At 44.4% G+C, this 13,645-nt stretch overlaps 1 protein-coding gene across 1 annotated transcript in view; it reads right to left on the bottom strand.

The window, feature by feature from the left end:
* Positions 1–2,894: 2,894 nt before the first annotated feature.
* The window catches only part of LOC122159778 (amyloid beta precursor protein binding family B member 1 interacting protein), a 57,834-nt gene continuing 47,083 nt past the window's right edge, over positions 2,895–13,645 (bottom strand). The window contains exons 11-14 of the mRNA XM_042817635.1: positions 11,784–11,882; positions 10,736–10,853; positions 7,622–7,719; positions 2,895–3,874 (exon numbers count right to left, since the gene is read on the bottom strand). Of these exons, the coding sequence (XP_042673569.1) occupies positions 3,341–3,874; positions 7,622–7,719; positions 10,736–10,853; positions 11,784–11,882 (849 nt within the window). The 3' untranslated portion in view covers positions 2,895–3,340. The remainder of the gene's footprint in view (positions 3,875–7,621; positions 7,720–10,735; positions 10,854–11,783; positions 11,883–13,645) is intronic.

Genomic DNA, 13,645 nt, shown 5'->3' with positions numbered 1-13,645 from the left:
TGGACCCTGTGTGTTTGCATCAACAAATTGCTCCGGTGTTTGTGGCCGTCTTGGGAGTGACTTACCCAAAGTACCTTCGCCAGAGACAGGTGTGTGCTAAGCCTGCTGCTCTGCTCTCGTTCTCCGTTCCTCTCTTCTTTCTTCATATGAGGGAGATGATAGGTGCATGGATAGAATGACTCAGGGAATTTTCACAGGTGGCACATGGAAATGGGCTTCCTTGCAAGTATCCTGTTACGTGTATTCTCAGGTTCATACACCTTTTGTACTCAGCTTCCTGCTGATCTGACAAACGTATTTCCAAGCTGTTACTTAGCAGCATACCTTGAATTCTAACAGCAGGGCTCATCTTTGTTTTAGTCCAGTGTCTGTCTGACATTGCAATTCCAGATCATGAAACTAAGTGTATAAATTAAAACAAAATTAATATATAAGCAATCAGGTGCAGTGTAATGCTACAAGGCTTATAGCAAAATTCGCTTATCTGGGGCTTTGTTACTTCTTGATGCTATCTCAGCTCTTCCCAGTTCCAAAATGGATTGTTTTAGAAGATCCAACTGTCCTCACTGCTGCTTGCATCTGAAATGAAGGCTGTGCTATGATTAGCAATTCATAAATCTGGTTTCTATACAAATATAATTAGCCAGGGAAAAATATATTATTAGAAATATTCCACTGACTAAAAAAAATATACAAATGTGTTTGCTTCTTAAGTACAGTCAACACAGTTATTTGGGATGTTTTTTCCTTGGCTATATGGTTGCTCAGCCTGAGTTAACTCCTTTTGCAAGCAGTAAGTGCTCTTCTGCAACAGCTGGGATGAGCATTTGAGGCAGCACTACCCCAGCTAAGAGCAGTGGGCTGGTGGGAGCTCCTGTAGGAGCCCTGCTGCAGCTGGTGGCATTCACAGCCGGAGGGAACACTGCTGCTGATAGCTGTTCTACAGGAATTTGAAAATGAAATGAAAGGAATTTGAAATTGAAAATACCAGTGAAATGGTATCTTGACTGTTCTGCTTTCATAAAAATCACCTGAACTGTTGCAGGTAATCACGCTGCCATAGGGTATTTTGCAAGACCATGACAATTTCTAAGTCCTAACTACACTGAATCTCTTCTGCTCTTCTTGTCTCTCTCAAAGAGAATGCACATTTCCCAGTTAGTATGAGGCTGTTAATGGTAACTCGTAAATAAGAGTTTGGTACTTTTTCACTGAGAGGGCAGTAAGGCACTGGCACTGCTGCTCAGAGGAGCTGTGGGTGTCACATCCCTGGAAGAGCTCCAGGTTGGATGGGGCACTGGGCAGCAGCATCTGCTGGGGATCAGCCCTGCCCATGGCAGGAGGTGAAACCGGATGGGCTGTAAGGTCCTGTCCAGCCCAACTGTTCTGTCATTCTCTGATTGAGACTTGTGCCACATGATCATCTTAAGTTTCTATTTTTTTCTCAAAGTGCATGAAAAAGAACACTTGAAAAACACATGAAATTATCTCAACGCTACCACAGAGAAGTGAGCCCACATCTTGCTCAGAATTTTGTACCACCTGACTTTCTATATCTGGGTTTTAATTCATGGTGGTTAGTGATTACAGTGTAAGTGTTAATACTGGGTTTCCTGACATACTTCCTGAAATTCTTACATTGGCTTTTGCATGATGCTCTGGAGCTGCCTCTTGCTTCACATTATGTAAACATGACAGTGATGCAGAAGCAGATGGGGAGTAGCAGTACTGAGGCTGGCTGAGGTGTTTGTGCTGTCCTTTCCACACCAGAGGGCTGCCAGGAGATTCAGCAGCGGTGAGCCTCACATGCAGACATCGATCTCTGGAGTTTTGTGTAGGCTTTCATTCTTCTTGTTTTGAAGACAGCTCAACTGGTTTTCCTTGTGAAGTGTTAAGATGTGGGTTGTGATTGACTGAGAATGTGAAATGTATAAAATTGAGTTTATTGTGCTGAAGCAAAAGAAAAAGGAGGAAATGGGGCAGGAGGCTGAGTGTTCTTGGGAGAAGAGTGAATGCTGGGAAAGCTGTGTGAAAATCTCAGTGCTCTGTCAACAGGGAAAGTGGCTTTTTGTGCAGCCATGTTTAAGTTGACACTGAGTATATTTTTCATAAGAGAAAATTCATTTGGTTTAAAAGTGGTTGGATAGCAGACAGCTGTTCTCCTGTCTGAATCAAACCTCTGTACTCTCAATAACTGGGCACAAAACCCCCAGCCCCTCTGCATCTAGTGGTTCTGCAGAATGTTCATACCAGTTAGATATGGAAAACAAATGAGAGATATGGATCCTATGTTGTTATTTTAACCCTTAATTTTAATCCTCCTCCTTTTAGTCAGTGGGTAGGTGAGCCCTGTTTAAACTGCTCATGTATCCCCACATGGTGCCCTGGCAGTCTGTACCCAATCCACCCGTCTGTGCAGGAACACATCCAGCTCTGTGCGTGAGACAGACTGGGAGAAACAGAAGTAGGGGACCAAAAAGGGAGAGGCAAAAACTCCCTGCAAGGAATCAAATCCAGGTAATTAACTGCCACGCTGCAGTTACAAAACAGAAGCTATTTTTATTTAAGCGCTAAGAGTGACTGCTATCTAAATGAACAATAGAGAATTGAAGTGGAGAACAAAGGGGAAAAAAGTAGGAAGAGATGTATTCATCTCAGGTATGAGATAAAGTCTTTATGAAGACAGACGACTCTTAGGTACACTTTGAAGACAAATGTTAACGAAGAGATGACAACCTTGCTACTGGGGGGATGCAATGGTTTGAGGTAAGAATTTTTCTTTATTGAAAATTAATCAAATAAATGAAATTTAAAGGCAGCAACAGGGGAGGGAAAAAATTCTTTTTTTTATCTTTTTTATTTAAAGACAGGCTGCTTTTGGGGCACATAAGGGCGGGGGGGGGGTATCTTTTGATTGTGAAAATAAAATAGTGTGGGGTTTTCTAAAAGAGAACCCTTAAGGGGAAATCTGTTAAAAGGGACGATCCCACTTCTTAGGCACAAGACTGCTGTTGTGTGGTTTCCTTTGGTTCTAATTCTACAGAAGAGGAGCCACAGAAGTATGCAACTCACTGGCCAGCACTGAGTGCTGCTCCACCACACGATGGAGTAGAAAGAGGCTGCAGCCAATTTCTGACATCCTGCTGCTGGGGGGTCATTAGGGTGTGTGGGGTGAGGAAGGAGCAGGTTGTGGGGAAAAGTGGGGGGCAGAGGGCACCTCCTCACTTCTTGGAGCCCCCAGGGGGAACTCTCAGAGAATTCCTCTGGTGGTAGGGCCTGATCCAGCACGACCTTCGGTGATGCAACAGCAGCTCTGGCTTAAAGTCCACCTGTCCTCACATCAGGAGCTGCCGCCCCTTTTCTTCTCAAGAGCTTTCATTAGGTCAGACATGAAATCTGCTTGCCTGCCTCCACCCCCGATCTGAGGCTGAGGCGGCCCAGCTGCTCTCGGCTCTCCGTCTTGTACCGCGTTCCCTTGCCTTTTTGGGGGAAGCAGCACGGGTTTCTTTGTCAGAGCTGGAGGCTTATTGGAGACGGGTGGAGGCGGAGGGGGTGGCGGCAGGTCTGCATTGCTGCTGCTGATGGATGGGGGTGGCGGCGGAGGCACAAAATCAGGAGGAGGTTCACAGAGGTCAGCTGGTGCTGGCGGTGGTGGCAAATTGAGCATCAGGGAAGGCGGTGGTGCTGGAAAGCTTTCTGGGTCTGTTAGGAAAATACCGCTGTCCCGTTTCACTTTGGAGGGTAGGACTGGTGAAGCACTAACAGCCGATGACCGCCGTTCAGGTGGAGGAGGAGGCTGCAGCGAGTTCCTCTTATTCAGCTGTTTGTGCCTCAGTGCTGGCGGTGCCAGGCCGGCTGCACTGATGTCATTTGCCTTAAGCAGAAGGAATAAAAGAACAAAGTCAGTGGGTGTGTAAACTAATGGCACTGCCCAGACAGGGAAAGGAGGCACATTTTGCCTGAGGAATGCAAATCGTGCTTTGTTCCCCTTTCGGGAGTTGCCCACAGAGCTCTGGCAGTGGAAACCTCCATGTTTAGGGCAGCACACACTGTGTTTCTTTGAATGTTGTCCTTAGAAAATTAGTGCTTTTAAATTTTGAAAGAATTGCAGTTAGTGAGACATAAAAATACTTTTTCAATGTTCCCCACGGCTGTTCCTTCTCTGAGAACATGAAAACCTTAAAGAAAATTCTGTGGTGGTTTTTTTTTTACATCCTGGGGAATACCAAACAAGATTTGAGGACATAAAAAGCAGATACAGCTTTATTTCTTGTCAGCACTGTACTACCATTTCCTGTTCTAACTGTGACTGTGGAGTCTCTGGATAAAGTTAAAAACATGAAGCCACCTCTCTGTACCAAACTCATTGCACACAACAGGAGTGGAAGGGGAGGAAGGTGGACATACCTGGGATTTCAAGGTTCCTGTGTCCAGATTCACAGTGCCCATCACTGCGAGCACGGTGTGACAGGCACCCACCTGCAGAGCACTGCACCTCTGTGCAGGAGAGAGTACTGCAGAGTGCTTGTGAAAGCTGCCTGCATCAGCTCTGTGCATGGCTATAGTGAAGGACTCCAGTGGGGAGCAGGCAAGGGGCTGGGAAGGGCTGGGCAAAACACTCACACTCTCCTTCCAAAAGCAGCCAAATTGTCCCTGAGGCCACTGGGTTCCAGCCGTGTTCGCAAGGTCAAATGCTCCAATAACTTTTTAAAGTAAAAAACGAATCAAACCATCCATCACACAAGTAAGGAAAAAACAGAATAGCTGCTTGTTATGGTTATGTTTGTTTTGGCAAATTATGATGTAGATTTTCTTTTAAATTGTGTTTGCTAGTTAACATTGAAGATAAATAAAGCCTTGGCAATATAAATAATATATAAATAATTGGCAATATCTGAACATAATTTTCTCTCTGATTTTTTTAGGTGGCAGTCAGTAGCTGTTGACAGTTACTATACAAACATGCTGTCTACTCTTGTAAACCTGGGGAGAAGTGTGCTTCCCTGGAAACATAAGCTTTCCACCACATTCATAGAATCACAGATTGTTTGAGTTGGAAGGGACTCCTAAAGGTTATCTCGCCCTGCACCCCTGGATGAACAGGGACATCTGCACTTGATCAGGTGCTCACAGCCCTGTCCACCTGACTTTGAGTGCCTCCATAGACGGGGCACCCACCATCTCTCTGGGCATCCTGTGCCTTATCACCCTTGCTGTAAAAAGCTTACTTATATATTCTTAGTTTGAAACCATTTCTCCTTGTCCTATCACAGCAGACCTTGCTAAAGAGTCTGTCTCCTTTTTTACAGCTCCCTTGTAGATACTGAGCCTTCTCTTCTTCAGGCTGCACAGCCCCAGCTCTCTCAGCCTGTCCTCATAGGAGAGTTGTTCCATCCCTCTGGATGCACCTCAACAGGTCTGTATCTCTCCTGTACTGAGGAATGCATATCTGGACACAGTACTTCAGATGAGCCTCATCAGCACAGAGTGGATGGGCAAGATCACCTCCCTCACCCTGCTGGCCACGCTTCTTTTGATGCAACCCAGGGTACAGTTGGCTTTCTGGGCTGCGAGAGCACACTGCTGGCTCATGTCCAGTTTGCCATCCAGCCCGGGTCCTTTTCAGCAGAGTTGTGCTCCATCCTTATCTCCCCCTGCTTGTACTGACAGTGGGGGTTGCCATGACCCAGGTGCAACACCTTGCAGTTGGATATGCTGAACCTCATGAGGTTCTCTGGGGCACACTGCTCAAGCCATTCACTTCTAGTTATGCTGATTTACTAGTTTAAATCCAGCAAGCTTAGAGCTCCAGCTCCAGCTCAGTCTACCCTTAAAGATTTCAAATGAACCCTCCGATCCCAGGTTTATAGAAGCTATGAGTTTTTGCAAGTGAAAAGCACTCTACTGCCCAGCAGTCAGCAGTCCTAATTTTGGCATTAACCATACATAACAAGCTTGCCTTCTCTTGCTCTCACTCATTCATTAAAAAGAAGGAAGTAAACAAGACACTGAGGAGGAGGAGGGAACCACTGGCTGAGTTCTGAGAACACAATCTATTCCAGAGGAAGTAAGGTTCAGAGCAGAGAAACAGATCTTTTGAAAGGAGGAAGTCAGACAGAAAGAAGAAGTATATGACACACAGAGGAGGAGGCAAAAATTCTAGGGTTCCACACGTCCTATGCACTTAATGCATGATGTAAGGATATCACTAGTAACCTTCCATCAAACAAATGGCATTTTTCTGTACGACACATAAATACTTTTGAAATCCTCATGCTCTATTCTGCTGATATTTTTTACAGACAGAAATGGAGCAAGCATGTAAAATCTGGAACTTAACAAAAGAATGCTGTTAGGGTTTGCTGAAAACATGTTTTCCCTTACTTAGAATCATAGAATCATAGACTCACAAGGTTGGAAACGACCTACAAGATCATCCAGTCCAACCGTCTCCTCATCACCATTGCCTCCACCAGCACTAAACCACATCACGCAGCACGTCATCCAGACGCCTCTTGGACACCGCCAGGGACGGCGACTCCACCACCTCCCTGGGCAGCCATTCCAGTGCCTGACCACTCTGAGAGAAAAAGTTTCTCCTAATGTCCAACCTAAACCTCCTCGGATACAACTTGCAGCCATTGCCCCGTGTCCTGCTCGTTGCCTGGGAGAAGAGGCCAAATCCTTCTTCACCACAGCCTCCCTTCAGGAGGTTGTACAGTGCTATGAGGTCTCCCCTGAGCCTCCTCTTCTCCAGACTGAACAATCCCAGCTCCCTCAGCCGCTCCTCATCAGCCCTGTGCTCCAGACCCCTCACCAGTTTTGTTGCCCTTCTCTGGACACGCTCCAGGACCTCAGCATCTTTCCTGTAGTGAGGGGCCCAAAACTGAACACAGTGCTCAAGGTGCAGCCTCACCAGTGCAGAGTAGAGGGGGATGATCACCTCCCTGCTCCTGCTGGCCACACTATTTCTAATGCAGGCCAGGATGCCGTTGGTCCTCTTGGCCACCTGGGCACACTGTTGGCTCATGTTCAGCGGAGCATCAACCAACACCCCCAGGTCCTTCTCTTCTTCACACTCATCCAGCCACTCATCCCCAAGCCTATAACGCTGCATGGGGTTGTTGTGCCCAAAGTGCAGGACCCAGCACCTGGCCTTGTTGAACCTCATCCCATTCACCTCAGCCCAGCGGTTCAGCCTGTCTAAATCCCTCTGAAGGGCCGCCCTACCCTCAGGCAGATCAACACCACCTCCCTTCTTCACACATCAGCTTTTTTCTTTTTTAACATGCACATCCTCAGCTGTGCGGACTCCCTGAGGCCATCCTAGCAGGCACATTCCTATTCCTGTTGTATGAACTCGCAGCTTTGTTCTGCAGAATAAAAGTGGCAGATGGCTGTCCCTTCACTTCCAGCTGATGGCTCCTTGGCTTTTGTGCAAAGGGCACTGTTTGCAGGGTGTAAAGCACAAGGAGGAGCCAGCTGCCCTGCTCAAAATCAAATCCTTGTCACAACTGCACATAGGTACTTTGAGAAGGGAAGACATTGGGTAGAGAAAACCGGACTTGGAGAACTGGTTCATAGGTGATACACAAGTAGTGCACTGCTCGTAACTGCTCACCTGAGCCTCTGGTGGATCCACTTTCTTCTGAGTCTCTGCAACTTCCGCACTGGAGGGAAGAATGACCCGGGGAATCTGTCCATTTGCCTGAACAGCTCCTGTGACAAAATGGAGGAGGGAGGGGAAAGGTTACACTGTTGTGGTACTACCCACAATCAGTGGATAACAAACTAAGAAAAAGGTTATTAAAAGCCTTTACAACTTCCACAAAGGAACCACTTATTACAGGTGTTAAGTAATTCAGTAAAATCCATGAGGATGTCTTTTCTACTTCAGGCTTGTTTTGCAACTTTTCATACTCAACTCATTTCCTTAGGAAAATAAACATGACAGATATTAGCTTTACCTGTCCACATGTCTCCATGATTGTAGCTGATAAACCTATAGGAAAAACAAGTAGAGGAACTATGGAGACATGTGGCAGAAATTACCATGGTGCATAACTACAAATGGAGATCCTTTCCTTTTGACTACTGTGAATGGTGATTTCAGAGGAGGATAGCCTGGGCTGACACAGAAGTAGAGCTGGGGAGCTGGGGAGCTGGCTTTGGAAGAGAAGCTACATAGAAATCAAACAGGCATAGCTAAAGCCACTCTCCAGCCTTCAGCTGTTTAAATATCTATCTATTTCAGAAGAGCACTTTGAAATCTGTGGTGTGTGCTGTACTATTAACTACATTGTTGTTTTTTATCACGTTTTTCCCTTTAGATTAGAGACTAAAAGTGCCATCGTTTCCTATCAGTAAGAGTTATGACTGCTGAGGAGTTGAAGTACTACAGATGGGCTGATCTATTTTCTTTCCTAAACGAGCTAACAGGTCTGAGCCTTTCATCCCATCTGGAATCATGGAAGGTTTGTGAACCTCACTGAATTCTCAGATTAGCAAAATTCTGGAAGCTTGCTAAACTAAAGCTCTGCAAAACTTCTGCATACTATTAATGTGTTTGTAAAGGATATAAACAAATGGCTTGTATATAAACATCTGACCCTTGTCAGATGGTGTAACTGAATGTGAAAAAACATAAAAATTGTGGTTTTAATTAAGGAAGAAATTCCCCAGCCTCTGTATAGTCTGATGAGGATTAAATAAACTCTCCAGTTTAGTCTGGGCTATATGGAAGCCGAACATATCAAAGTAGTAGATAGTGTTTGGTGTCTAAATATGCACATTTGCTAATCTTAATGACTGCTTTAAACTCCATCATAATTTACAGTTCTGAGGTCCAGTAAAGCTCCACTCTTGTGATTTCTGGACACAGATGAACCCTTAACTGTCTGCAGTATAAGTACAAGCAGTTTTAATATTAACATGTAGTTTTCTGATTAGCAAAGAGGTTCTGTGACTATGATAGGAAATACAATAAATTATTTTCATTGCCATGCTTGCAAACCACACAATTGACAAAAAAGTAAGACAAACTCTGCATTGTATTCAATTTACTAGGGTTACATTGGCTTCAGGGGACAACAGGTCTGAAGTCCTTGTGTTTCATGCCTGTGCCTACATGCCATCCAGCATATTTAATCCTAAGTACCATTTAGATCATGCTGACTGCAGTCTCAGTTTGCTGAAGGACTGGCAGGGAAGTTAAATAGCGAGGTGAAATCAATCTTGTGGCTGTAAGTGCTCAGCAGAAGGAGATGCTCATCCCTGGATTCAGAGGGCAGGCTCTCAAGCAGAGTGAAATATCATCACTCTGCAGTTCTTCTGTTGCCTGTAGCAGAGCAGGAGGTTGGGTTCCACGCTGCTCAAAGACACTTTTGCCTTCAGTGATACTGAAATTTAACTCAGTGAAATGAGGCAAATAGAGCTCCACATTAGACACTGCAAGGTGTAGTGCCTTACCTGGCAAACACAGTATACTAGAAAACTCCATTTCTTAAACAGGAGCCAACAACTGCTCACAGTCAGACAGTTAAGGTTATAACATGATAGTTGGGAATCAGGTTTCATAAAAAAGCAGTAATGACAACTGTAAGACAGCAAGAATCACACTTATTTGCCTCCATTAGAATGTTAATGATCCTTCAAAGACATTTTCATAGAGACAACATACATGGCTAAGATCTTTCCAGGCTGCTTAACTACCTAATGGGATCCATTAGTTGAGATTAGCAGTATATTTTATGGCCACACGTCATTTTCCTGGATTCTAGTCAAGATCTCAATTTATACAAATACGCATGAACAATATTAGACCTTGATCTTGTCCCTATCCAGCATGACCACAGCACCAGCATGAAGCTCCTCTGGCTGGCCACCTCTCTTCTGCCATCAACACCAGAACACAATGTGCTCCAAGATTCTGTCCCACCCATTCTCACATGCGTGGCTAACAGTCTGTCACTAACTCTTTCTACCACAAGTGGCCATTTATTAGCCTGATTTGACTCCAAAGCAAACGTACTTCTTCCATGTACTGAGAAAAGGCAAACTGAGACCTTTGAGAGGTGTTCACAGGGTTTTGATCTATAGTAGCACACATTAGATACCAGATAACTAGTGGCATAAGTAGTGCCCAACACTGATTTTGACTTTGACTGTCTTTATGGACGCAGGTACTCCTTCCAAAAAAGCAATCATTAAAACATCAATGCAAGTTACAGCTAGTACCATGCACTGTTTCATCTGTGCAATAATACAATGGGTAACAGTAAACTGATGAAGCTACTAGAAAAGTAAAGGTAGAGAATAACACAGTACTTTCCTCCTTTGTCTCCTCTTCTTCACACCCAGTCTGTTATCAGGCAAATGAGCAAAAGGCTAAGAAAAAGAAGGGTTCACCCTGACAGTCCCTTTCTGAAATGACAGTTCTCAGAACAGCCCTCTCACACCTTTTACTCACTGAAGGAAAAGCTGCAAAAAGAAAAATACCTAATTAAATTGTACAGATTTAAATTGACCTTTACTGGGCTGTCTGTATTCTTCCAATTGTAATTTCAAAATGAGGGCTCTGCAGCTAGCTGGTTATAGGTCAGAGCTACACTCAGCTGTCTAGAACTAGGTATTATCTTGCTGAATCCATGGACGATTTTCTGAACAAAGATTATGTCCAATGCTGATAATTAAGAGAGCAGTACATGCAATTTCCACTGCTCTGAAAGCATGGTACCTGCTGATAAGGATCCTGTGGGGGCAGCTGGTTCCACCGTCCCTTGATTTGTCCACCGAGAAGACAAGCCAGCTTTCTTCACTGCACATTTGTAATTATCATATAATGTCTTGCCATACTGCAAAACAATCAAAACAATACAAACAAGCACGGCATTAGGCTTGAAATAAGTCAACCATTCATTTTGCTTTTTGACAGTTTTTCTAACTCCACTACCTCCTTGCTTAGTTTTGCTAAAAAGCACCTTTCAGCAAGTGGAGCCCCTATTTCTGTACAGGACCATGCGGAAAGCATCTCCCTAACATCACAATAAAACAGGAATCCCCATCACTATGATCAAATGCAGTCATACTGATATCATTCTTTTTTTTTGCATTTCACTTTCTGTAAACATCTTGAAATTTGGCTTTAAATCCAACCACGCTCAATAGATTATCTCTTTCCAGCGCTTTTCAAGTGTTACATTTCCAGACTGGGGACTTGGAGTGCTGAATCATGGATCAAAGTCTGTGCTGTGTAACACAAAATAATTTTATGTCCATCCCACTTTGTTAAATGTCACCCAGCAGCAGAACTGGCAGAAAACAATACACAACCCAAAACAGCAGGTCTGTATATTCAGATATGGCCACTACACTGGGCTTTGTATAAATCCATCTTCCTTAATGTTTTGTGTGAAACAAAACTGGCTGTGGGTTAGGATCTTTAAGAAGCGAGGAGGGCCATCAATTTGGGTAGAAGTGTCTGAAATACGTCACAGCTGGACTGAACAGAATTCACACAACTTGATCCATGGCATTATAGACCAGATGACTGGAGTGAGTTTTATGAGTAGGAACTTTACAGCTGCGGAATTCACACACTGATAGCTGGAATACAGGAACATTCAGCAAAGCCATGCTGGTAATGCCCTTCTGCCCTTTCTTCCTATCGTACAATCAGCATGAACACACACGTCCACTCTTGTCACAGTATCTCCAATTGAGATGATAACAGGACACAGGATTTCACAGAAAATATATTTAAGTAAATATACTTTTAATCTCACCTTGGCAATTCTTATTCCTGTTACCCACTGATGCAGGGTGGCTCGATCATCACAGCATAAGTATTTGATATATTGTGACTCCTTTTGAATCTGGGGATGCTGTAAGATATCAGTTCACAAAATGATACAAATGCAAACATCACGTCACAGTGTAAACTACACAGTGACCTCACTGAAAACGCTGCCTGTAGGCATCCTGTTAACATGAAGATTACTTGAAAGAAAAAGAAGCAGCAAAAAGAACAAGTAAGAAAACATGACAAAGATGGCAATCATGAACTATACACGAATTACCATTGGCAACACTTGACCGAAAGAACTTTAATGTACTGTAGCATGAACATAAGGGCTACAGAAATCTAATAGTGAAGAAATCTATGTAGTGAAGAAGTGCCATGGTTCAAGGTCTAGTGCTCAATGTACAAACACCAGAACAAAGTATGTTTTCCATTGCTGCTTGTCATACATAAAGCATCCAGACAGAAACTGAACATAATTAGATCCCACAGGGCATGTTAAATTTGGATAAGCATAACCTCTCAGCAGAAACAGATCTTTCCTTCTAATTCACTGCCCTACTTTAGGCCTAGACAGAGCTTCCTACACATTTTTATTCTGCTTTACTCTCTGTTTGCTGATAGTTTTGTCAAAATGCCACATGCTTGAGGCAGAAGATTATTAATACAACACTATCAGAAGTAACCATTTCCATTTGTTTGTATCAGAAAACTGAACAGTTTTCAGAACAGAACCTAGATTCTCTTCCCCTTACTGCTCAGTGTAGCAGTGATACGTTATGATGAATCGCTGCAACTCATAGACCCCCAAAATGCCATGCTGTTTGCCTGCCTGAGACTGAACATCTTCTCTAGGACTTGGAAGGAATTTGCTTCATCTGCTATAGCAGGGATGGCTGCAGGTCTTCAATAGCATGAATGGGATGTTCTACTGCCATCTCTTGATTGCCATCTCTTGATATACAAGGAAAATAAAGAGATAAGAGGCTTCCTTATCCCTCCTTTCTGCATTCATTTCTATTTAAATTGCCATAAATTGTAAATGCACAGTTAGTGAAATCTTGCAAATACACAAGACTGCAGCAAAGTATGCTCTGAGGATTCACTGCAGTCAAAACACTCAATATGTCCCTTCCAACCAGTGGCCACAACTTGCCACACACACATAATTAAACCCCAGATTGGAGCAGAGCTTCTAGCCCCGTGGGACCAGCACAGCACAGGCAGAGCAGCCACCAGCTCAGGCTGGCAAGGTGCTGGTGTGGCACAGAGGGTGCAGACACATGTCCACTAGCAGATGTCTGCTGGTGGCAGGGCTGGCCCCAGGGCTGATGCCAAACCCTGACCATGGCTGGGTGGTACCAGGGTTCAAAAGCAGAGCTGAACGCAGAGGTTTTGCTCCTCAGCCACACACCCCTGCTCCTGCCTCAGCAATGCAGACACCAGGCTTCCCTTCCTTGTGCTGAACCAGCCTTGACATGACTCAAAAAAGGAACTGAAGCCATGTTACCATGTAACCCAACAGTATGCAGTATGGCCTCACATGCAGCGTGAGGACATGGGAGGCTGTGGTACGTGCCCACAGAGCTGGACAGCATTGCTGCCAAAGCCCTGTGTCATCACTGCATGGAGCAAGAGTGAATACATCAGGGAGGTAAGTGAAGAAGGTAAAACAAAGAGATATTACTCTCAAGGGGATTGGCAGTAACAGATGTGTCCCAAGGAACAATCACAAAAAGATAACTGTATGCAGGCACTTCTCTGTGCAGTACCAGACATCCCATGGAGGCAGGTTACATTACCACCAACAGAGAAACGGGGGATTCCAACAAAACACTGCAATCC

This window comes from Centrocercus urophasianus, unplaced genomic scaffold (genome assembly GCF_019232065.1).
Source record: "Centrocercus urophasianus isolate 14NV4802_14NV808 unplaced genomic scaffold, USGS_Curo_1.0 seq_16, whole genome shotgun sequence".
Classification (NCBI taxonomy): domain Eukaryota; kingdom Metazoa; phylum Chordata; class Aves; order Galliformes; family Phasianidae; genus Centrocercus; species Centrocercus urophasianus.
Note: the sequence above shows the minus strand (reverse complement) of the source record. Positions and strands in the feature narration are given on the sequence as shown.